Source organism: Hylobates moloch, unplaced genomic scaffold, assembly GCF_009828535.3.
Source record: "Hylobates moloch isolate HMO894 unplaced genomic scaffold, HMol_V3 SCAFFOLD_23, whole genome shotgun sequence".
NCBI lineage: Eukaryota > Metazoa > Chordata > Mammalia > Primates > Hylobatidae > Hylobates > Hylobates moloch.
In genome coordinates, this window is record NW_026652298.1 from 28156356 (window position 1) to 28180599 (window position 24244).

At 37.7% G+C, this 24244-nt stretch overlaps 1 protein-coding gene, 1 long non-coding RNA gene and 2 pseudogenes across 4 annotated transcripts in view; 2 read left to right on the plus strand and 2 right to left on the minus strand.

The window, feature by feature from the left end:
- Positions 1-24244, plus strand: part of LOC131382339 (uncharacterized) — a 51316-nt gene that overhangs the window by 20041 nt on the left and 7031 nt on the right. For both annotated transcript variants that reach the window (XR_009211742.1, XR_009211741.1), the window contains exons 2-3: positions 1832-1895; positions 12871-13024. This is a non-coding gene — a long non-coding RNA (uncharacterized LOC131382339). The remainder of the gene's footprint in view (positions 1-1831; positions 1896-12870; positions 13025-24244) is intronic.
- The window catches only part of LOC116462763 (myocardin-related transcription factor B), a 54104-nt gene that overhangs the window by 17595 nt on the left and 12265 nt on the right, over positions 1-24244 (minus strand). The window contains exons 2-6 of the mRNA XM_032145492.2: positions 12819-12884; positions 10715-10770; positions 9535-9610; positions 5886-6047; positions 4224-4402 (exon numbers count right to left, since the gene is read on the minus strand). Of these exons, the coding sequence (XP_032001383.1) occupies positions 4224-4402; positions 5886-6047; positions 9535-9610; positions 10715-10770; positions 12819-12884 (539 nt within the window). The remainder of the gene's footprint in view (positions 1-4223; positions 4403-5885; positions 6048-9534; positions 9611-10714; positions 10771-12818; positions 12885-24244) is intronic.
- LOC116462816 (U7 small nuclear RNA) lies at positions 18672-18715 on the plus strand (annotated as a pseudogene).
- Positions 22007-22786, minus strand: LOC116462764 (Golgi apparatus membrane protein TVP23 homolog B-like; annotated as a pseudogene). Its single transcript, XR_009211739.1, has one exon. The product of XR_009211739.1 is annotated as a Golgi apparatus membrane protein TVP23 homolog B-like (transcript).

Genomic DNA, 24244 nt, shown 5'->3' on the forward strand with positions numbered 1-24244 from the left:
CCTCCCACCTCAGCCTCCCAAGCAGCTGGGACCACAGGTGTGCACTACCACACCCAGCTATTTTTTTTTTTTTTGTATTTTTAGTAGAGATGGGGTCTCACTATGATGCCCAGGCTGGTCTTGAACTTCTGAGCTCAAGCAATCCACCTGCCTTGGCCTCCCAAACTGCTGGGATTACAGGTCTGAGACACTGCACCCTGCCTTTTTTTTTCAAATGGGATTTTGCTACGTTGCCCAGACTGGACTTGAACTGTTGGATTTAACTAATCCTTCTGCCTCAGCTTCCCAAGTAAGCTGGGATTATAGGTGTGTGCTATCATGCCTGCCTTCTTTGTATCTTTTGTTGAAAATTTGGCATGTGAAAAAACAGCTACCTCTCCCTATTTCTAGTGTTCTTATTTCTCCGCAGCCTCACCAGCATCTGTTGTTTCTTGACTTTTTAATAATTATTCTGACTGGCATGAGATGGTATCTCATTGTGGTTTTGATTTGCATTTCTTTAATGATCACTGATGTTCAAAGTGTCGCTATGTTGCTCAGGCTGGTCTTGAACTCCTGGGGTCAAGTGATCCTCTCCCTTCGGCATCTCAAAGTGCTGGAATTATAGGCCTGAGCCACTGCCCCCTGCCCTCAGTCAGGCATAAAAAGAAAAAAAAACCTAAACAGGGAAATTAGGAAAATATGTTTAAGCCAGGGGTGTCCAATCTTTTGGCTTCCCTGGGCCACACTGGAAAGAAGAAGAATTGCCTTGGGCCACATATAAAACATATTAACATTAACGAAAGCTGGTGAGCTAAAAGAAAAAAAAAAATCACACACAAAAACCTCATAATGTTTTAAGAAAGTTTACGAATTTGTGTTGGGCTGCATTCAAAGCTGTCCCGGGCTGCATGCAGCCTGTGGGCTGTAGGTGGGATAGCTTATTTTAAGCCATAGGATTAAACATGCAGCACAAAATGAGTAATAAATACATGACAAAGTTTGGCTCAGGCAAACAAGAAAGAAAGTGAAATCTATGGCAGAGATTTCACTCAAAGTATGGTCTGTGGACCTCTGTGACCTGCCTGTGACCAGTTAGAAAGTCATATAGAAATTTGATGTTACCCCACCACTTGTACTTTGAAAGGATTAGTCCACATGCATCGAAAATTAAATGGGCCAGGTGCAGTGGCTCATGCCTGTAATCCCAGCACTTTGGGAGGGCGAGGCAGGCCGATCACCTGAGGTCAGAAGTTCAAGACAGCATGGCCAACATGGTGAAGCCCTGTCTCTACAAAAATACAAAAATTAGCTGGGCATGATGGTGGGTGCCTGTAATCCCAGCTACTTGGGAGGCTGAAGCAGGAGAATCGCTTGAACCCGGGAGGCAGAGGTTGTAGTAAGCTGAGATCACAGGATTGCACTCCAGCCTGGGTGACAGAGTGAGACTCCCTCTCAAAAAAAAAAAAAAAAAAAAAAAAAATCTAAAAAAATCAAGCTAGTCCTCCACTACAGCCAATTCGAGGACTGGCCAACAGCAATGGAATTTACCATCCAACTCTTACAATGAGTTATTTTCAAGATTAAAAATTAAGACTCTCAAAGAACCCCTGAAAGACAAGACATGTATGTTGCTCTTTTATTATCTTGCTTTACAAGCACATTTTAATAAATCGTGTCATAGCTCGTCTTTGTGGCAGTGGTATGATGGCAATTCTAAAGCAGGAAAAAACAGACTGCAGAGAGAGTCTCCAAGGATCTGTCATGCATTAAATCAGTTAAGTAAGTACCTGCTGTGTGCTGGACCCCTGTGCTGAGTATGAGGTTACTAAGATAAATCCCTGCCCTCTAGGAACTTCGTGTCTAAGGAGAAGCAATGTGTCAAGGTCCTTTCCCCTTGGGCTACGAATATGAAAGTAAGTATATTTAGGTAGATAAATATATTTTACATACATCAAGTGAGATGCCTGGACAAATTCTATAACCAAACACTGGATAATAGTGAAAATAAAGTACACAATTGGCCAAAACAAAACTTATCACCTCTAGATGACATAAAAATCCCCAAGACTTTACCAGCATCATAAAGTTTGCCTCTGTAGTTAATTAAAAAAAGAAACCAAAACGAAGCACCTACAACGTATTAATAATCCTACTTAAGAATTATCTTTGACATCCGTATGGCATAGTTACCACGGACATGCTTCTTTAATTACATGAATAAAAGTATAATAAGAATCTTTGTCAGATTCCTTACTTATAAATACTAGAACACTTAATACAAGGGGGTTTCACGAAGGACACAATTTTAAGAGGTCTCAAGGCACATAGGACAGAAATGATTTAACAGGCAAAGCTACAGAGGAGCCAACCCTGACTCCAGGCTTTTTTTCTTGAATGTATACATAGGAACTGTTAACATCCTGTAAAGTGGGTCTTTTCCCATCGCCCTAGTTGACAGATAAAAAGCTGACCGTTAATGGTCTGCATGTAACAGGCAGAACTGTACTGCAGCAGCACTGAAGGTACTATGAAAACTAATGCTTAAATTCAGGAGTGACCCAAGGCTTAATGTGTGTTGCACTGGGAATAAACAGACCACATTTATTCTTCAAGAAACACTGTTATTGCTATTTTCCTTCAAGAAATTCTGGAATGTCAGCTCACTGTGTGGGAATGCCTCTGGTTAAAGTGTCTCAATTAAAAACTTAGCTGGAGACCATGTTTTAAGAGTACAGATTAAAACATAGTAGTACCAGCAATATAAAGAAGAGAATTATAATCTTTCATGCAGGGGAAATGGTCGTGAAGTTTAAACAATCGATGGCTGTTGTGACACAAATTCTGTATTACTAAAAGTTAAGGCCATGCTAATTGCTGTCTGACATCCTGACCTACTCAAAACAGTAGCAGAGAACAAACAACCCAAATGGGTAAGTGTAACCGTTTGTTAATGGTATCTACTCGCATACTTGACATTCTTTTTACTGAATTTTTAAAGTTCAAAACCAGGGTGCAGCAAATATGTGAGAACACAGTAGGGTTTAATCTCCCTTGCTCTCGCTTTCTGCCTGCTCAAACCTCAGACTGTGGGCTGGTCACTGACCCTCATACTTCTTCTAGGCCAGGGTCACCCCTACCCTGTGAACTTGGAGAGGACAATCTGAACTGTAGCCATCCACACTACCGCTGATGAGTCCAAGCTGTAGAGGCTCTACATTCACATGGAAGGAGAAGAGAAACAAGCTTCCACAACCATTGTGTCAGTCTGCATTCAAGGTGCTTAATTCAAGTCAGCATTTACTAAGCACCTTTTCTGTACCAGGCCCTGTACTAGATGCTCAAGATATACTTGCTCTCTCCCTCTTCCTCCCTCTCCAAAGTAGCTCTTATCTTCTAACAGTCAAGAGTCCCTCTCACAGGCTCACATTTTAGCTGCAGGCATAGAGACAACAAACAAATTAACATATTTCAGATCATGATGATAAATGCAATGAAGAAAATAATGCTGAAAGACATAGTTCCTAACAAATCAATGGTCATGAATGAGAAGAAATGCTGTAAGAAAATGGGCATTTTTAATCCCCAAACTTCCATACTTCTGTGAACCCAGACTGCCTCTTGTATAAGGGTTAAAGCAGATAATTGCTAAATTCCTTTCCGACTCAAAAATTCTATGATGCCAGGCTTAACAAGAACATTTTCTGCTGACTTGATCACTCCCATTAAGTAGTTCAATAGTTTTGAATTTAAAATAACACTATTAAAATTTCAGTAGGGCAAAAGCACTATAAGGAGAAAAAAATTATGTATAGCACAGGAATTATTATAAAGCCAAAGGAAACATGGGCACCCATTAAAAGATAAGACATGTAAATTTCCAATGCAATTACCAAAATATTTCTTACATTCCTTTGTATGTACTAGATTCTCAGTTCCCAATAAATCTGAAACATAATAGGTGCTCAATGTGTATTTGTTGAACAAACAAATTCAGTTCCATCAATGATCAAAACATTCAACTCTCCAAGATTTCAGGAAATGGTATTACCTACTTGTGATAAAGACATAGTGGCTAGAAATCTTTATTAACTTCCTGGAGGGCAGTTAAATGCCTGCTTTTTGCCTAATAAATCAATTTAAATTCAATTCAGAATTTTCTTCTGCAGAAAGTTTATTACCTTAACATATTAAAAAAACAAGGCATTTTCTTTCTTTAGGGGTCAAAACCAGAAAGATAATACCTGGGCTGGAGTGTTTGTAGTCACAGGAGACGGCGATTCACTAACTTTTGGCTCACTTGGGGACGCGGCTGACCCCTGTGACTCCTGACTTGCAGGCTGGTCCGGAGACAAAGCGTCACTGCTGTCTTCATCAAATGAGAAATCGCCCTGAGTGTGGGGATAGTCCTCCTTCCCAACGCCTAAAGAAAGAAATGATTTTTGACTTATGTTGTCTTTGGAATACCAAGCTTAATGTGAAGGAGGAAAACATTGTTTCCTATGAAAATTTATAAAGCTGCTTTAAAAAAAATTGAACAAAATGTACCTCCCAGTGCAAGAACACACCACTAACCATGATGTATTCTTGAGTGAAAAAGAAAAATCAAACCTGCATTAGATTAAGACTTTGGGTTCAACCACCACTTACATGAAGTACAAGCGCCCGGAATCTTAACACCTGGGGATGCAAATGCAATCAGTAAAATCCAGAATGTGGGACATGATAGAGAACAAAACAAGCCTGTTTCTCAACAAATAAGAAAAAAAAAGATCCACCCAATAGATTAAGATTTAACAGAAATATCAGGCAGAGGCAACGCGTGGACCTTCTTCGGATCCTGACAGGAAATCCAACTGTTGTTAAAAAAAACACGTGACAGGCTGGGTGCGGTGGCTCACGCCTGTAATCCCAGCACTTTGGGAAGCTGAGGCGGGTGGATCATAAGGTCAGGAGATGGAGACCATCCTGGCTAACGCGGTGAAACTCCGTCTCTACTAAAAAAAAAAAAAACAAAAAATTAGCCTGGCATGGTGGTGGGTGCCTGTAGTCCCAGCTACCTGGGAGGCTGAGGCAGGAGAATGGCGTGAACCTGGGAGGCAGAGTCAGACTCCGTCTCAAAAACACAAAAACAAACACGTGACAAGGAGAAAAATGGGGCCATGACTGGGTGTATGCTGATAGGTTCCCACTTTAGGGAGCAACCCAGCTACACTGACATCTCACCTGATTTTTTCTTTGTTTCTGCTAAAGCTTATGCCAGAAACAAAAAGAGAAACATCAGTAACTAAGTGTGGTAAGACCAGGATAAAATGGAGAGACACTACCATTCTGTACTCATCTGCTATTCACCTTGCTGAACTAACACTGAAGATGCTATTTATATTTACTAGAAGTAGACAGAAATAAAATGTAAAGTTAGTAAAAATATTAAACAGAAACTAAGTTTAACTTAGAAAATTATTTCAATAATAATGCTACTTAGCAAGCAATTTGGAACAGTTAATATCCTATCTTAAAAACTATTGTAGTTTTCATCATCCCTGGGGACTTCCTATTTTGCACTGGTATGACTTTAAAGCTTAGGCAATTTGTAGTCAAGAATTCTAAGCTGTACAATCAACCATGATTCCATGCAGTCCTAAAGAGATGGACCCCAAAAGGTGAGATGAAATCAGAATGTAAGAGTTAAACCTCAGACCTAACAAGGGAATCTGTTAATCAACAGCAGATACTAGACTTACAATACATAATGAAATGATAGTAACACAAATCACTGTGTTAATTTCTAATTAACCCAGAAAACAATACTCACGATTGGTGCCAGCCTTTAAATTATATTTGTTTTATCTAAAATTTCCAAGTTTCTCTTTCTCCCCCAAAATAGTAAATTTTTAGAGTCTTGCCTATAATTGCTTCTTTAACACTGGAGTCCACAGGAAGGATGTTTTTCTCTACCAGCTCCATAGGACCAGGTCTTTGAGCAATCTTTTCATTCAGATCATCTGCTAGTCGAGCTCTTTTCAACTTCATCTGAGTAGCCTGCAGGGATGGCTCTGCAAATGTTTCTAAAAGAGGAAACACAGTTTTAACCATTACTCGAATTACTATTTCTATTCCATAATGTTATTTCAGGCCAACCAACTGAATTTAAACTGATTTAGACATATTTTTGTGTTCTCGACATATTTATGGAAAGAGAAAATGACTGTTTAAGAATTCTCCAGTATGCATTTTGTATTTTTTAGTTCTGGATAGCTTTATTTTGTCTATGTAATTTGGATGCCCACAGACTCAAATTAACAGGACCTTAAACCAAAAGTGGGGTAATGCTATTGTTTGTTTATGGTGGAAGGGTCAAATTCACATTTATTAGGTATTGGGGATACAGAGGATGAGCAAGATGGATGTGGCCCATGGTTCAAGAAGTTGACAGTTCTGGATTTGGCTTCATTGGAAAGTCAATTCTTAGACGGGAGACACTGCCTCTTAGGGTTATAAGCTTCTCTGCAGAAGTCAATGGGAAGAGCTATCGTTCATATTCTTGAATTGATCCCCTATGTCTCGGTCGGTCATCATAATTAAGAATTTGGGTTTATTTCTGAATACATATCCTTGTGTCTGTTAGGAACATTCAACTATAATATACAGTAATTAATGGTTGTATAGAGGCATCAACTCATCTACTTACAAATGCATAAAATTGGTACAACCAATGTAAAACTATAAATACCACAATTCATCCACCTGCTTTATTCTGTCATACTTGTGTTTCTGGTAACTCTTGTTAATGTTTTTTCCATTGTTCTAAAAAATGTTTAGAAATGATGAAAAATAATGATGTGGTGTCTACCCAAAATTCCCAGTTGAAAGTTGCTTGCCTCTTAAGTTATACAGTAGAAGAAACTCCCCATAAGTCGGCTTAGGATGAACTGATATTCTTTAGTCTGTAGGTATTAATAGAATATTCTTGTGAAGCCCAAGGCTCACTGAAAGCACATGGCTAGGAGGTTACTCTGCAGCACATCTGTGTAGCTTCCCTATCCACCAGCTGAGCTGTATGCTTGCCAAAAGTGAGCCTTGATTGTTCACAAAATGATTCATATCTGTTGTGACCGCTATTGTGAATACATAATTTAATTGTTACGAGAAAATGATAAAACTTCAAAAATGAAATGATTATTTCTTGGAAACTTATATGCTTTGGAAAGATTTGATAAAGGTGAGTCATTTAAAAAATCACTGTCAAATTCGTTTGGGTAATTAACAACTGTAAGAAATTTGAGAAAAAGGTTGCAACATCTAGGATTTTAAAGCTCTGATTGATGTGAACTCCACTCATTAAAGTCTTACCCAAAGAGAAGGCCCTAGCACAAGGTTGGAATATTGGTAAATAAATGTAGACATCTACAAGTTAAAATGTGTGTCCATCTCATTTTTATCATTTTCCCATACAACCAACTGTGGCCCTCATCTTCTGAGATAACACTTCTAACCATACAAGATGATAGTTGGGGAGAATCAGAACATAAGAATCACTCTCAGGTTGATATTTCAATGCTTCTGGTTAAGATCTAGGTAGGACAGACTTCTGTCTTTCTCCTCTTTTACATTACCACCACTGAAGTGATAGCAATACGTATGGAAAGAAAATATTCCCAGGTAAGTAAGTAAGTAGAGCCTGGAATTTTGGTATGTTTCTGTTCCTGGTCTTATTACCTCTATCTCCATGACTGAGGCTGAAGTTTAGCTGCTGAACTTCAGGAAGTAACTTAGACCCTTGCCTGCCAAATATCTAATCCAATAAAAATTGGGTTAATGTTAAAATATAGCTGGGAGTGGTGGTGGTTTTAAGATACTTCAAAAAATAAAATGACATTCTTTCTTATTTCAAAAATCCCAACTTGAGAACAGATGTCCTAAAACCATCACTTATGGTTCATTCATAAATACAGTTAGATTTTTAAATGGTGGGTAGTCTTAAAAAAAAGATTTGAGAGTTAAATGTATTTTCCTTGATTTTAATTATATCAATAAAGCTTGTTACAGTTAGAAGGCAAATTGAAACAGATAGCATTGTTACTACAAAAATGTCCCTTATAGGTCAAGATGTTTTCAGGCAAAGCAGCAACCACTTACTTGGCTACTTACCAGTAAACTTGCTTCTTTGAAGATTCACTTATCCCTGACTGGTAGCTGCTCTACCCTACTACTGGAGTTCTGGAAAAGCCTTTTTAGTCCAGCGGACTTCTGAGAACACAACCCAAAGTAGAGAAAGGGACATACCTCTCACCTCCTGCCCCTGGAATGAGGAGGACAGCCATATAATCAAAGATTCTTTACAATAGAAGAGCCCCTACTTGGGGTCGTAGAGACCACCTTGATGCTTCGAAGTTCCCTACCACATCCTTAACACTGAGAGTTTTTTCTCTATCATAGCAGTCTGTTTACTCCCCAAAGAGCTCTTCTCACAGTCTGTAATTCACTTGTTTTACTTGTTTATTAGCAAAAATAGACTGCCAGCTCCGTGAAGTCAGGCATCCATCTGTCTCACTCACTTGTTGGGTCTCTGGAGTCTAGCACACTGGACAATGAAGGAACACCTCTAATAATGGTAGCCATATCACCTCTTGAAGATTTCATTTCTGGACATGTCTGGCCTTTAAGATATTGTTTCTTATGTTGAGTTCTAATTGAATACTTGGTAATATCAACCTAACTTAATACTAACTCTAATCCTATCATTAGGCCCAGAGAACAAACCTCCCTTCTACCTGACAATTGTCTCTCAATGTCTGAGAAGTTTTCAGATTGTTTCTGTATCTTCTCAATACTTAACACACCCAAGACAACCACAGAATCAAGCTCCTAGTCTTAATAAATTCGTTGGAGAAGCAAAACAATGAAAGAAAATGTTACTTGGGAGTTGATGGTGGAGGTATAAGCTTTCGAGAATGCTTTGCCTTTAGAAAGAAAAACATCCTGGCCTGACCTGTGTGTTAACCAAAGATGGAATGGAACTGTCCTTACCAGCCTCGTAAGTGATGAGGTTAGATGACTGAGATCATTTGGCGGAGGTGGGTGGGAGGTGCTGATGGTCAGCTCAAGGTGGCTTGTTGTGGGTAAGTGGCAATAAAGAGAAAACGTTGGGTGTGGGCACTGTACAGGCAGACACAGACAAGGTCCAAGTAGTTGAAAATCTAGGGTTAGACTTGTGCTATTGCATTCTTTATGACTTAATAAGTGGATACATGTCCCTCACTGATAAAGAAATCCTCTGGACCCCAATTTTTTTAGTGGAACAGTATGGTGGAGGCATCTGTGGTACCAGCTGGTGTGGAAGTGTTTGTCCATTAATTGGTTATGTGAAGAATCAAACCTTCCCACTGTATCTAACACAATGTTTTAGCTTTGGGTCTTCATGTTGCTCTCCAGTTTGGAGGAAGTAAGGCTGTGGGGTAAAAAGTTATTAAAATGGGAATAAACAGAAATGGTGGAATTCTCACTTCTTTTCTTGAAAAAATACAGCAAATTAAGAAGAAATAAATCCTTTACCTTCTAAAATGTGCATCCTGACAAGTTCAGAACGATCTGGTCGACTCCGAATCTTGTGTTTCAAAAAGTTTTCGGTCTTTAAAAAGAAAAAAAGTCTTACCATAAATTATTTATTATTTATTGTGGTTTTAAATGTTCTTTAAGGTACTCCATTTAAATAAATGATACGCTTATGGTCATGTGTTTGAGATGAAGAGTAGAAATTAGCACTTAGAAAAACTATTATCCAACACATGATTTAAACCGTAGCCTTCAAAATTGTATAGGAACTTGAAGAGTATGTTGGTATAAACTAAGCACTTTATAAACTTTTAAAACTTACGAACATCGAAAGGTCATGTTTTGAAGATAATTTTTTAAACATAATTTTTTAATAAACATAGGATTTAAATCACTTAAATATCTAAAATCAATAAAATCTATACTTCAGGTCCAGTAAAAATCCACCTAAATAACAAATTTCCTAAAAATCCTAATGTGTTTTCTTTGGTAAGTTCATATCCTTGGTCAGATTTTCTTAATTAGAAATGTATTCACCTCTTAAGGAAGAAAGCCTTAATATAGGTTTTATAAGACTGTAAGAGATCATTATTGCATTCTAGAAAAATTCTTAAGAAAATTTTGGAGTATGTTTATTTTCATGTTGCATGATAGAAATTTTCCCCAAAAGGAATGAATATTCATAATGGCATTTTTAAAGAAAAATCTTAACAAAGCAGAGTTGAATGTAGCAATGTTTTCTGATTTAGCCATATTCCCCTACCATTGGTCAAATGTACAGGTAACAGAGACCCAGTAGGGAAATCATTAAGGATCTGGTGTCAGCATACCCTTGGCTGTCTCTCTGCAGGGGTAACAAATGACAAAATTACCCCCTCTTATGCCTCTAAAAACTGTTGTTATGCTCTGAGAGCAAGAAAGCAGAGAAGTATGATTTGTCCTTTTTGTACAAAACTAGTTACTGGCTTTAAAAGAACAAAATTTGAATGTCATGTATTTTCTATAAACCTCCAGATCAAACTATCCCAGAGTAAATATTCTCTGTGCCATGTATCCTGAAAATACACTATTTTTTCTCTATTGACATATTTAGGAGTAACATTGCTACTTGTACACAGGTATTTTAGAACAGAGGAGAGAAGGAGAGAGAAGTAGAACATTTTAAAGTGAAATGTCTTACTCTGGCTCGTTCCAAGCTTTTTATCTGTTCATGGAATGCCGCTGGGCTCTTCAAAGCTGTGAGAAAAGAAATGGTTTCCACAGTATAAATAGAGTTCATACTTCAGTCCAATGTTACAGTATATCATGTTGATAATCCTATTATTAATAGATCACATCTACAGTTCCATTAATTTACTAGTTCCATTACAAGACCTGCAAAATTTGAAATCTTAAATGTTACAGGATAAAAATTATGTATTTCACAAATAAAGTAGACATTTAAAACACGATTGTATACAAAATGACAATGCAAATATCAGTTCAGACTAGTTCTGACTACTCATAGCAAATCTCCATTGCCGAGGAGACTGTCTGATGACTCCTTGATGAGTCTTTGCTCTTAATGGTCATATAAGCTACAGAAAAAGTCCGTATGTCCTTGAAAGTGATGTGACCTTAAACATCACACTGCACTTTGTGTCCAACAGATTTGAGGTATCATTTATTTAGAACCCATAATGGGCTCTGTGCTTAACCATGGCTATGTTGCTGTTGGTTCCTGCAATAACCTTGCAAGATAGGTATAAGCCCTAGTACAGGTGAAAGGCTCAAAGAAGTTAAGTGAATTCTTGAGGCCATACAACCAGATGGTGGTCAAAGTGGTATTTAAATCTAGCATTTTGAATTTGAAGGGTTCATGCTCTTTCTACCATACCACAGAGCAACTCACTGTAAAGACACAGTGACTCCTTAATATGCTACCTGTGGTAAATATTCTGGAATCCTAGTGTGAGGGTAAGCAGTGCTTACCAAAACGTCACCTACAACTGTATTCTATCAATTATCTTTGCAAAATCTTGTCTGCGTATGTCCACCATTGCCTGGTAACACCCTGCACTTACAAGCATGGGCAGTCAGATGAGTAGATGGGATAGAGGACTGGGATTCCTTGGGCTGTCACCTGCAAGACTTGACCCATCAGCTCTTACAGCATTATTTTCAGCTCTGGCACATGAAGCACCACAAAGACTCCCAGGAGCCCAGTCCAATCAGGTTTGGCTGAGGACCAGCCCCGGAAAGCAGATTAGAGCTGGCCTAGCAATGGTGTCTTAAACATCATAATTTGATCCTCTTTGATTGATTGGTTCATAGTCAGGAATGCAGTGGTGGAGAAATCTGGCAGATTATCAAAGCACCTTTTGACTATCATAATGCTAGATTTAAAATATTTAGATTCTCAATTAATAGTAGTCCAGAAAAAAAAACGTTTTATGGGAAAAATATCTACTAAAGAGAAAAATCATTCCATATCATAAACCAAGAAAGCAGTTTATCATGGCCATGATTCAGAAGACTGGAAAGCATACATTAATTTTGTAATTTCTTTCCAGTGTTTTGAAACTGAATAAGTTACCTCTTGGAAAGGTCAATTTTTACACAAAATCCAGATACACAATCCTAATGGCCTACACAAAACAGCCAATCCTCCCCACTAAAATATAAAACCACCTCCAAACTTGGAGACTAAAGGTAAAGAAACAACTAGAGTAAACATTCTAAAATTAATCAACTCCCAAAAATTTCTGAAAGGAACAATCCCTAGGGATAGTAGGGAAATATCTGTACTTGAGACAAAAATATGAATTATAAATGGAATGTTTACCAGTCCTGTAACTGAGATACATTTACTGTATATAGATCATAGCATAGCATAAATATAATTAATTGGAATTAAATAAGTCTAAGTAAAAGTTGTAAATTAATTTTCTGTTTTTTGGCAAGTCTAACGAATTTCAAATCCGTTAGTATACTGATTACTTTAGTCATTTCAAAAGTAAAACAAATATTAAAGCTTAAAGAAAGAATGAATGTTAGCCTAATCACAGTGTAAAGGTATTCTCTGTGTAATATAAAATTCAAGTTCCTCTTTTAAACTGCATCTGGTTTTTAAAATGTATTCTAAATGATTCACTTAGGTGCCTGATTTTTCCTTGGAAATTCATTTGGTAATTGTTTGTTGATTAAATGGATACAACTGAAAGCAGAGCAAGATGCAGGCTCTTCTTGGACACGCCCGTCATGTTCTGTCACGTTAGGGATGGCAGTGATGGTATAAATCTTACGTGGCATGATGCCCTGGTCCACTAGTTGTTCTCTCGTCCTCCTTTGTTGCAGCCTCAGCTGGAGCACTGTGAAAAGGAAATAATCACCATTGGAGTTTATCGGCAACTGTGGGATCCAATTTATGTGATTCCAGAGGAGACACAATTAAGCTTTATCCAGCATCTTCTGTTTCACAATTAAAAAGAAGGATATTACTTGGCACCACGTAAGTTGTAAAAGGAAAATTATTTTGTAATTTCTGCCTGTTTAGTGAACACTAAAGTTTATACAGCATAAATTTTTTGTTTAGTTTATCCTATTTTGATGACCAAAGCTATGTATTTGTTGTTTAAAACATTCATAGTACTCAAAATAAAAATAGTTGGCTTATATATTAAGACTTGCTAATAAATCTAATTTATAGAAATAAGAGACGTGAAATTCTTTGACGCATCTCAGTTTTTTAAAAACAAATTAATGGCAAAAATTTATTTTAAGAATGACTATAAATAGCTTTAAGGAAGGCTGCTTGCGTAATAAAAATTAGACCTATGAGATATTCCTAATGACCCAAAGGGAAATTTCTAAATTAGGAATTTAAAGTATAGTAATCTTTGCACAAACATAATACCATATATCTCATTCTACAAGTTCTATGAAAGTCACAAATCAGTTGACACCTTATTATTTTAATAAAAGAGTAAATTATTAGAACTGGCAGAGAACAAGATATACATTATGAAATGCAGACATCCAGTTTGCCAAATTTAATAAAAAATTAATTTTTTTCTAGTTTTCTCAAGCAGATTCCTTTTATAAGCATCTACATATTTTTATCTGGAAAATGAGACTATTTCAAAATAAGGGGAATACAGGAGGTGACTCTGAAAAATATTTTTCTTGCTTTGCTTTACATTCAAACCAAGTTTCCACTGTGATTTTAAGTTGCCATTTTGATGTTTGTTTCAAACCATGGATGAAAACCAAGATTAGAATGATTAAGAGTCGGCTTAACGGTTGTCAATATGCTTAAAAAAATTACTTATGTGCCTTTCTTACTTAAATGGTGGGAAGAGAAGACAGAATTTTCTAGTGAGTGGTGATGGCTGGAATGAGAGGCTCAAATGCAGTGCACATGATGTCTCCTCCTTGCAATAAAACTGTGAAGCCTGCACACGCAGGCACGTGGCCTCCATCCCTTGTTTTTCAGTTGGTCTTGTGCTGACCGCAGAGCAGAGCACAGTCTTAGGTAAAGTTCAGAAAGAATCTAAGCTGTCACATGGCTTTTAAAAATATTTTATCATTGTTTGATATGAATGTCATCATCTATTAGATACAGAAATAAGTTTGGGTTTTTGTTTGGTTTGGGGCCACAGGATCACAAAACTTCATTGATAGCCTATTTAGAACTGAAGCAACTGACAAGATTCTGCTACACAAAGCAAAAGAAATAAAATTTTAAAAAGATATGCACATTCCTGACATTAAGATGTTCTGTGATACTTTGAATCAATTGTGCGCTAACAGAAAGATCTTTTCCCTAAGTTGATTGAGGGTAGTATGTTCCCACTGTACTTCACGAGGAACAAAATAACCAAGGAGCTGACCTGTGCATCTTACAGCACCCAAGGACCTGCGTACTTATTATTCTAGGAATGCTAAAGTAAATGCTTGTATGCATTTAAGATAATCATATTCAAGGAGCAGAATCTCAAGAAAAAGACAACTGAGAGGAGAAGTTCAAAGGTTGATACTTCTGGAACATGGTGGTCCATGTCTGTTGGAGAATCTCTAGCAGGAAAATCTTTCCTTTCTCCCAAGGGAATCCTCAAAAGAGTAAAAAAAAAGAGTAATGAAAACATCAACGGCCCCCTTTTTGGTTTAAAACAAAAACCAAACAATGAAAGCACACATTTGTGAGACAAATCTATCAGACACAATACGTTTTTTGGGTGAACGGCATCTTTGAATGATGCATACCTCTGCAACAACTTGATTTGCAAACCAACACTCTGATGACAACAGCTGGTTAGTCTTGGAAGCATCTCTTGATTGTACATTGGTCATTTCAGGTGCCTTCATTTACCAGGACAGCAGTCCTGTCAGCTGTATCATCTATGACCAGAAATCACACTTTCATGCTAACGTGGAAAGAAAGGTACCTGCTACCATGAGGGTAACACACAACATGGATGCGTGTCACTCTGATCTGTTTCTATTTCCAACACTTCTGACACCAGATTTGTGGGCTTTTCCCTTATACCAACCAATTCTCCAATTCTGGATGCCCAACTGGGTGTCCAATGATTCAACTCTGACACTAGGTACCTGGAGTTAGTGTCAGATCTTACAAGTTAAAGGGCTCCATCCCAAGAGACTGCCCTCACTTCAGATGCCAACTGTTAGTCCAAGCCCACTCAGACTTTTGACCAATGAGTTATAAAGTTGGGAGGTTCCCATAATCCCCTCCCCAGGTTTGATAATTTGCTAGAACAGCTCATAGAACTCAAGGAGGCACTTTACCCATTATTAGTAGTTTATTATAAAGGATACAACTCAGGGCTAGGGAAATGGAAGAGACACATAGGGCATGGTATGGGAGAAGGGGCACAGAGCTCCCATGCCCTCTCTAGGTATACCACCTTTCTCTGGCCATGCCTTGGTCTTTCTGGTGATCAGCCCCTATCTGGAAGCTACCTAAAGACCTTCAACTACCTGTCATCTCAGTAGCATACAAAAACCACTCTCATCACTCCAGAGAGTCCAAGGATCTTAGAAAGAAGCTCTTTATCAAGAACTGGGGACTAAGACCAAATGAATAACAAATGATGCTCCTATTATGCAGGACATTTAGGAGGACTTTAGAAGTTCTGTGCCAGGAACCCGAGACAACGCATATACATTTCTAATTATATTCAATATTGTAGACACCAACCACCAATTATTAAAATAAAACAACACACACAAACATTCATGTTTTCTATCCCATTTTCTGTGTGGCCAAACAAGCAACCAAACAACCCTACTTATACTGCTTGAAGGTAGAATAATTTCCCCAATTAACGCTCTCATCATTGCCTATATAACTTTCCCAAGAAGCAAGAACCTCCCACTACAAGTATTATTCAAAGCAGCTGTGGCCATCAGCCTCCCCCCAGGCACATTCATTTATTTAGAGCATATCTGTTAGGTGTCTGGGTACTGCATGGGGTACAAATCCATGGGAAAGTGCAGCAGCAGTAGCTGTGAACGGAAGATCTTTTTAAAGCGACGTTAGGAAGAACACGAATGGAAGGGGAGGCAGAATTGCAAGTAACTAGCCATTTTGTTAAGTATGTTGATTACCCATTTTTTTTTTTTTTTTTTTTTTTTAGCTTTTATCTGCACCCATAGGTGGACACTACTGGACATACTATATTGAATATGAAGCACTATGCCCTAGCAAGAGATCAGGTACATTGCTACTTTGGGTTAGTATTAAAACACAATTATACTTTGGGAGGCCGAGACGAGACTGGCAGATCATTTGAGGTCAGGAGTTTGAGACTAGCCTGGCCAACATGGTGAAACCCGTCTCTACTGAAAATACAAAAACTAGCCAGGCGAGGTGGCAGGTGCCTGTAATCCCAGCTACTCAAGAGCCTGCGGCAGAAGAATCGTTTGAACTCAGTGAGCCAAGATTGTGCCATTGCACTCAAGCCTGGGCAACAGTGCGAGACTCTGTCTCAAAACAAAAACACACGATTATAGTATTACTTGTTGATGTCAACTAAAACCAGTCATTCACAATTGACACAGGCTATTCTGAGAGCAACTACCACTTATAAAAAGTACCGATCATATAGGTATAGACTCATAATTTTGGAAGATATCAAACTTCCTTTCAGAACTTCTGTTCATCAAATTAGTAACAAAATTAATGTGTAAGTCACAGCAGACATCTGCACCTTAGACGGAGACCATCCAGGAAGAACATGGCTTGAATGATACAGACAGCTTAACTGTCATGCAACAAAGAAGTTAGGCAGAATGATACTGCTTATCTACGACTGAGGAAGGGGTAAGGGACCCTGAAAACAGAGGACCAGACTCTTAATGATCAGAGAGGCATTCACGGTTGTGGGATCAGGAATGCTTTATCAAGTTTTCCTGGGACCTTCATGGATTAAGCCTGGAGACCTTCTTCCTCCCTTTTCAGCCTCCATGCTCACCCTCCATGTTTATATCTGCAGGGAGGGAAAAAAGGCTTAGACCACTGAATGTCACTCAGCTTGCACAGCTGCCTGACACACTGTGCTTGTGTTGACAAGATTTCGTATCTGTAGCTGCAACCAAAGACTAGACACTGGCCTGGTACTGCTTTCCTGCGGCAGAGGCAGTCTGGTAATGGTCTTGTGTCAAAACGGAAACCAAGAGCATTCTCTCCTGGTGCCTTGTTGAGTGGATGAACCGTACTACTGGGTTGACATCATAGCCTCCATCCTCTTAGTAAGTTGAGTAACATTCAGTATCTTCCATGGCCATCATGCAAGAAAAGGATACATGTACAAACTATAGAATCCTCAGGGGAATAAATAGTTCAAAACACTGAGTGTGTACATCCTTTCAGAACAAAGGACATAAGTAATAAAGATAAATAGACTTCATGTTACAATTGCTGACATTTGAACATTTTCAAAGAATATTATTTTTGAAAAAGGTAAAGGCTAAACAATCCAACACATGGTCCTAAGAAGTCCTGAAGTTTAGAATCATGGTTTAAAACAAGGTGTAAACCTGTTTCATTTTATCAAAAAAGGGGGACAGATATAAAAAAGCATATCTCATACAGGTAGCATTGTATTTTCTGTGCAAAATATTAACCCCAAGTTGAGAATTCTACAACAGCTGTATATTTCCAGATGACAAAACTCACAAGAGGCAGGCAAAGCACCCTCATGGATGGAGGAAGATGAGGGTATAAATCCATTTACTTACTGTATGTATCCCATCTTTCCTAACTAGCCTGGATCCCAGGCATTTTTATTAAAAAAAATCTTTTCACACATGATAAGAGCCAAATATGTTCATTATACAAAATATGGAAATAGAAAACAGTAGGACAAAAAAACTAAAAAAGAAAATCGCCGGTAATATCATCATCCAGAGAGACACAACTAGAGTTACCATATATTTCCTCTGTCTTTAAGCATAAATTTTGATTCTCTGCTTCTACATACTCCGGTCACTCTGTAACTACAATGATAAATATTCTTATTATTTTAGTGGCTACATAAAATACTCTGTTAGGTAGATAGGGCATAGTTTACTAAATAGTCCCTGTTTATCACTTAGGTTGTTTCCAATTTTTTAACTATAAATAATGTGGTGGAATTTTTGTGTATAAAGTTAATTCCTCATTTCAGTTATTCCCTTAATTTGAATTCTTAAAAGGAAGACTATTCCAATGTAATCTATATAAAGCATGATCATAAAGTAATGAGACTAATTTCCTCATGTATTAACCGTTGTCTTTTGCAATTGTAGTAGACATATGTGAACATGGATACAGATGGCTATTTCATTTAGAGAAAAAAATTTATTGAATTATGATCTTTTATCTCTTAGGGCTAACATTTACAGTTTCCTATCACATTTCAATAAGGAGAAAAGGGTGTATAATTTTGAAATTTTTACTTAATCCTTATTCCTTAACACAACAGATAAAAACAATATTATGTCAATAGAGGTGTTTTGAATTTGCTCTACTTTTATGCAAGAAAAGTAAAAATTTGATTTTAATCCCAATTCCAAAAAAATGAAAGGCAGCTTATCCAATGATAAACTGAAAATGTCATTCCCAGCAATATGGTAGTTTAGATATAAAGTATCTTAAGTGTTATAGCTCTTTTAGAATTTGTCTAGCAGGTTTTCCATAAAAAAAAGTATCTTCTTTTAGTTCCTTTCCCTTCTTAAATGGTTTAGAGTGCTTTTAGAACAAAATTTTAAGATTCGTTTCCAATATAAAAAAACTGTAAGGCCAAACTCGGTGCTTCATTCCTGTAATCCCAGTGTTTTGGGAAGCTGAAGAGGGAGGATGGCTTGAGACCAGGAGTTTGAGAACAGCCTGGGCAACATAGTGAGACCCTGTCTCTACCAAAGAAAAAGAAAAATAAAAAATAAAAAAATTAGCTGGCATGGTAGCACCTGTAGTTCCAGCTACTTGGGAGGCTCTGAGGTAGGAGGATCACTTGAGCCCAGGAGTTCGAGGCTATATAATGAGCTATGATTGTACCACTGCACTCAAGCCTGGGCAATAGAGCAAGAACTCTGTCTCAAACAAACAAACACACAAAACAAAACCTTTAAAATACAATAACTTCTTTCATGTGATACTTATAACCCTAATTCAAAAATTTCACATGCTTTTTGAACCAAGATATGTCTTTTCTCTTTTGTTTCCATAAGTAGAACGTTGAAATTTTTTTTTTTTTTCGAGACAGAGTCTTCCTCTGTCGCCCAGGCTGGAGTGCAGTGGTGTGATCTCAGCTCCCTGCAGACTCTACCTCCTGGGTTCAAGTGATTCCTGTGCCTCAGCTTCCTGAGTAGCTGGGATTACAAGTGTGTACCATCATGCCCAGCTAATTTGTTGTATTTTTAATACAGACGGGGTTTTGCTACGTTGACCAGGCTGGTCTCGAACTCCTGGACTCAAGTGTTCCATTCGCGTTGTCCTCCCAAAGTGTGAAATGTTGTCTTAATATCATGTAATTAAAGTGCCTTTTCCCCCTAAAGGAAACAACACATTGTATGCAGCATATTAATAACAAAGAGCAGCTTAGTTTGAGTTGAGCAAGCTGAGGCAAAGCATGGCTCTGGCCCTGAGTTTTCAGTGGGACATCGAGGATTGTACGTTACCAAAACACGGCAAAAATGACACTTTCTGGGAAGCATAATGGCAGGCAGCCATGGTCTTGGAAATTCTTCATGAATAGCTGGATTTGAGTTATGGGGTATGAAGGAGGGTGGGAAAGGGGAGAGGGGAGAGGTGATGAACAGCTATCTGTGAGTTAGAGAAAAGCTCCAATGTATATTACTTAATTACAGGACAATGGACAGAATAAACTTCAGGATCATGAGGAGTGAAAAAAAAAAACAAACCTGAGCAGTCAAGTGAGGATTAGATGAACCATCTCTGAAGATGGAAAACTAAAGAATACTCTAGAATTGACTATGTATTGACTCTGAAGTCAGTACTAGGTAATAAACAGATCCTAGTTTCAGTTGTTTATTTTTCAAACAGATGTCAGGGTAGTTAAGAGAATGAAGTGGTTGGACTTTGGCAAACATTTATTATGCATTGTTTAGTATTAAGTGAAGGCCTGATCCTGTAAAAACAAGACAGTTTAGAAAAGCCAGCTTTCTCATATTATCTTTTGAGCTTGGATACAGGAGGGATTAATTGGATTCCATTCAATACTTGTTTCAGTGTTTCATCAGATAGCAGTGTAGTGGCCAAATGTAGAATTGCACTTGTTTAATCAGGTAACGACTTGAAAACAATTATACTGAAAGGGCAAAAGACTGATGAACTACTTTTCCTTTCTCTTAAAAATAAGTGTTTAAAATGGTGGTGGCTATTACTAATTATTACCACTACTATTACATTAGATACTTGGTGAAAATAACACTTTTTTTCTCCAAATATAAAACCATAAGCCTTTAAAAATTTTAGTTCCATAAAGATTCACAAATTTATAGTTCTCTGCTGTGAATGGTTTATTTTGCAGTCAAAGGGGAGAAAGTCAAATCATGAAGGGTCTCCTTCTGAGCCTGGGACTCAAACAGAACACTGTGTACTGTTAGTTAGTATCTTGATTTAAGAATCCCTGTTTTATATTTTTCTTTTATTTGTTAAAATAAAGTATACATGAACATAAAAGAGATTTTAAAAAGAAAAGTGAAAGTTAATCCATCCTACTTCAGACCTTCAGTCCTTCTCCCCAGAGGTAACCACTGTTAGATTTCTATGGCTCGAGAAGATGTTTTGTGAATTGTCCACCAATGTTATATATAAAATATGCAAAGGAAGTATATGTGTCAGATAATACTATTTATATAGTTTGGTGACTTGCTTAAAGAACATCACGGAATCTAGCTTTCTTTTTTTTTTTGCCTTGTAAACAGTAGAATTTTATACAAATATAAAGTTTTGCACCTTCAAAGCTATCACTCCAATAAGACACTTATTCAATTAAACAAATAATCTTAAAAACTATTTTAACAATGCACAAATATATTCACAACATAATCTGCTGATTAAGACTTCAACAAGGTTTATAATACCTACAACAGAATTTACAGATGCCTACAATAGTTTGTAGATTGGTTTAGTTTACAGTTACATAGATTGCTTTAAGAAATATCATTAATACAAATGCATAATTTACAATATCCCCATTATAGCAAGAAAAAATAGATTCAGAAAATAAAATGTCTTTTAGGCATTTATTATGCCAAGTATGTAAATGCTTATTCTCATTATGACATGAGAACAATGCTCTTTTAGTGGTAAAAGATCTATTAGCTCAAGGTCTACTGAAGAGCTTTCAATCTAGCTATGCTTTCTGTAAAATAAATAGAACAGCAGCAATCTCTGGGTATTCCTTAAACTACGATGATTCCACCTATATTAACTGGGCCTTAAGTAGATGACTTCTTACAAATAAAAACAAAATTTTATAAAGTAGTTAATACCACTGGCCCTAATTGTTTTCACTTGCTTGCATACATCTAAGAAATTTCCCCACGAAGTACATATTAAAAACTAACAATTATTTCTAACTTATACAGAAGCCAAAGTGCTCACTCTTACCATGGAAGCAAAACTTTCTCCTGAAAACAATCTACAGAAATAATATGTAAACATACAGAGCTTTGAGACAGACTAAGAACATCCTATGTTCTATGGATCAAATGCAAAGGTCTCCATTACCTATGTAAATGAACACTTTCATTAACTTGGGATATACTGATATTACATGGCTGTGTGCATACCTATGGAATGTGCATACCTACACCACAGAACAAATCTTGACAATGTTTCTAGTGCCAACATATACTTTCTCGCCCCAACTGCTGGAAAGGAAATAAAAACTTAATATGAAAACTATTTTTCCTTTTTATAAATAAAGTTTTTAAGTGGAAAAACAAAGCCAACACTCCTCGTTGCAACATGGACTAAGCTCTAAAAGGTTCAGTTCGGAGTCAAGACTTATCTCTTCAGTTGTTCCCCACTGTAACAAAGCACATAAGCTTTCTCTATTCAGGAAGTCTGATCATCTCCAGTGTTTTGTCTTAAAAATTGCTTTCCAAAATATAAAGTAGCCATGCTGGTTAAGTTCTTTCTGCTGCCCACCTTACACCTGATGTAACCATACAGGTTGGCACCTTGTAGCACCACACCCATGATAACCACCGGCAACCACTTTACTCTGAAGGAGAAGAGTGCACTAAAGGCAAATATCACCCACAGCACTGGACAGGCAATAAGTCCCAACCAAAAGATTCCTGATTCAGCCTCTGACACAGTTTTATTCTCTTGAGAGGACTCCTTTCTAGATTCAAACACCCAATGGCTCTTTCCATCTTCACAATGTGATTCCACCAACGTAGGCCAACCATTAGTCTACCTGTGACATTCTTCACTGCCCAAAAGTCACATGACAACAAGATAATTGTTATCATACAGGAAATAAAGCTGCTGCTGAGCAACTCACAAAGAAGATAGATGACGATTGCACTGACTCGAAAGAATAAGTGGAAAAACGATGCTACTGGATGTCTGATTTTGACTTTTCTTGGTCTATTGGTCGTCTCCTCTTCCACATCAAACAGTGAAACATCTTTAGCGTCATCATTACTATCCCGCTGCAACATGGTGGCCCTACGCCAGCCTTACTTCCGGGAGCCACGTCAGCGTAGCAGCGTACGGGTCCGGGTCGGAACTCGGAATCTAGCTCTTTCTTAAAGGCTGTATCTAACATATGGATGTATTTCATATACTTAAGCTACCAGATTTTTTGCTATTACAAATAATGCTATAATGAATATCCTCATTCATTTTGGGGGTATCCTTTGATGATATACCTATAAATTAAATTTCTAATAATGGAACACACCCTTAAAACTTCGATAGGGTCACTTTGCCTTCCAAATGGTTGTGCCAATCTGTAGTACCGCTTACAAGGTAAGATAGTACCTTTTTATTTTTCCCCTTCCCCACAATGTATAACATTAAGTTTTAAGGTAAATTTAAATTCAGAAACAAAGATTACCTCCTCTCACCTAAGGGTACTAGTGATATCATGTCAAATAATATAAATAACTAATAAGCAGTGAAGAACTGTAAGATATAAAAGAATTAGTGAGGATAATGGGGCTGGGTTTCTGACTCAATGGGGAAATATTTACCGTGGTTGTCAAAAGTTCAGGGTAAGCTTTCTCTTGAAACCAAACATTTATTTCTAAATTTCATAGAATTTTCTGATGTTCCAGGATAGAAACTTTGAGCATAGGACTTATTTTTTTCTTCAACTCCATCATGGCTGAGAGATGTAATGAATAGATTTCAGATACATTTAGAATAAAATCAACAGTGTACGGTAAGGGAGTAGATAGTGTGTTTGAAGGAGGAGGAGGTCATAAAGATGATCCTGGGTTTCAGGCTTAAGCACCTGGGTAGACCATTTACTGAGATAAGGAATGCATGCTGGCTATTAGGAAGCGCAGTCTTGGGCACGTTTGAATAGGAAGTGGAGATGTCAAAATGGCAGTTGGCTACATGGGTCCGGATTTCAGAAGGTCTTGGCAGAGACTGGAATTTGGAAGTTGTCGCTTATGTAGTATTTGAAGCCACAGGAGTTTGCTGAGGTAGAGAATATAAATAGAGAGGAAAAGAAAGCCCAGGACTGAGCTCTTAAGAAAGCCAACAAATAGAAGCCCTGTTACAGGTCAGATAGGGAAGGAAGATCCAACAAAGGAAGGCAGAGGAAGCTGCCTAAAAAGGCAGAGGAACCAGGAGGGTGTGTGCAAGAGTTTTTAAAGGAGGCATGATCAAGTGTGTCAAATGCTGCTGTTTTAATCCCTGGAGGAGCTACTTTTGTGAAGTGATGGATGTAAGTCAGGCTGGAGGAGGTCAGGAGTGAACGGGAGGCAAGAGTGAGTGCACTGAGTGTAAGCATGCTTTCAAGATGCTGCCCAGGAAGGGCAAGGGAGAAAGTGAAAACTTGAGGGTGTGAAACTTGAAGTTGGAAAATACTTGAGCAAGTTTATAATTGATGAAGAGCAAGAGAGAGGGAAGGGGAGAAGAAAAAAATGAGAATGAATACAAATGAGAGAATGAACAAGAGCATTAAGAGATACCAGGTACCCTGAAGGCAGTAGGAAGGGGACAGACGTACAAAGA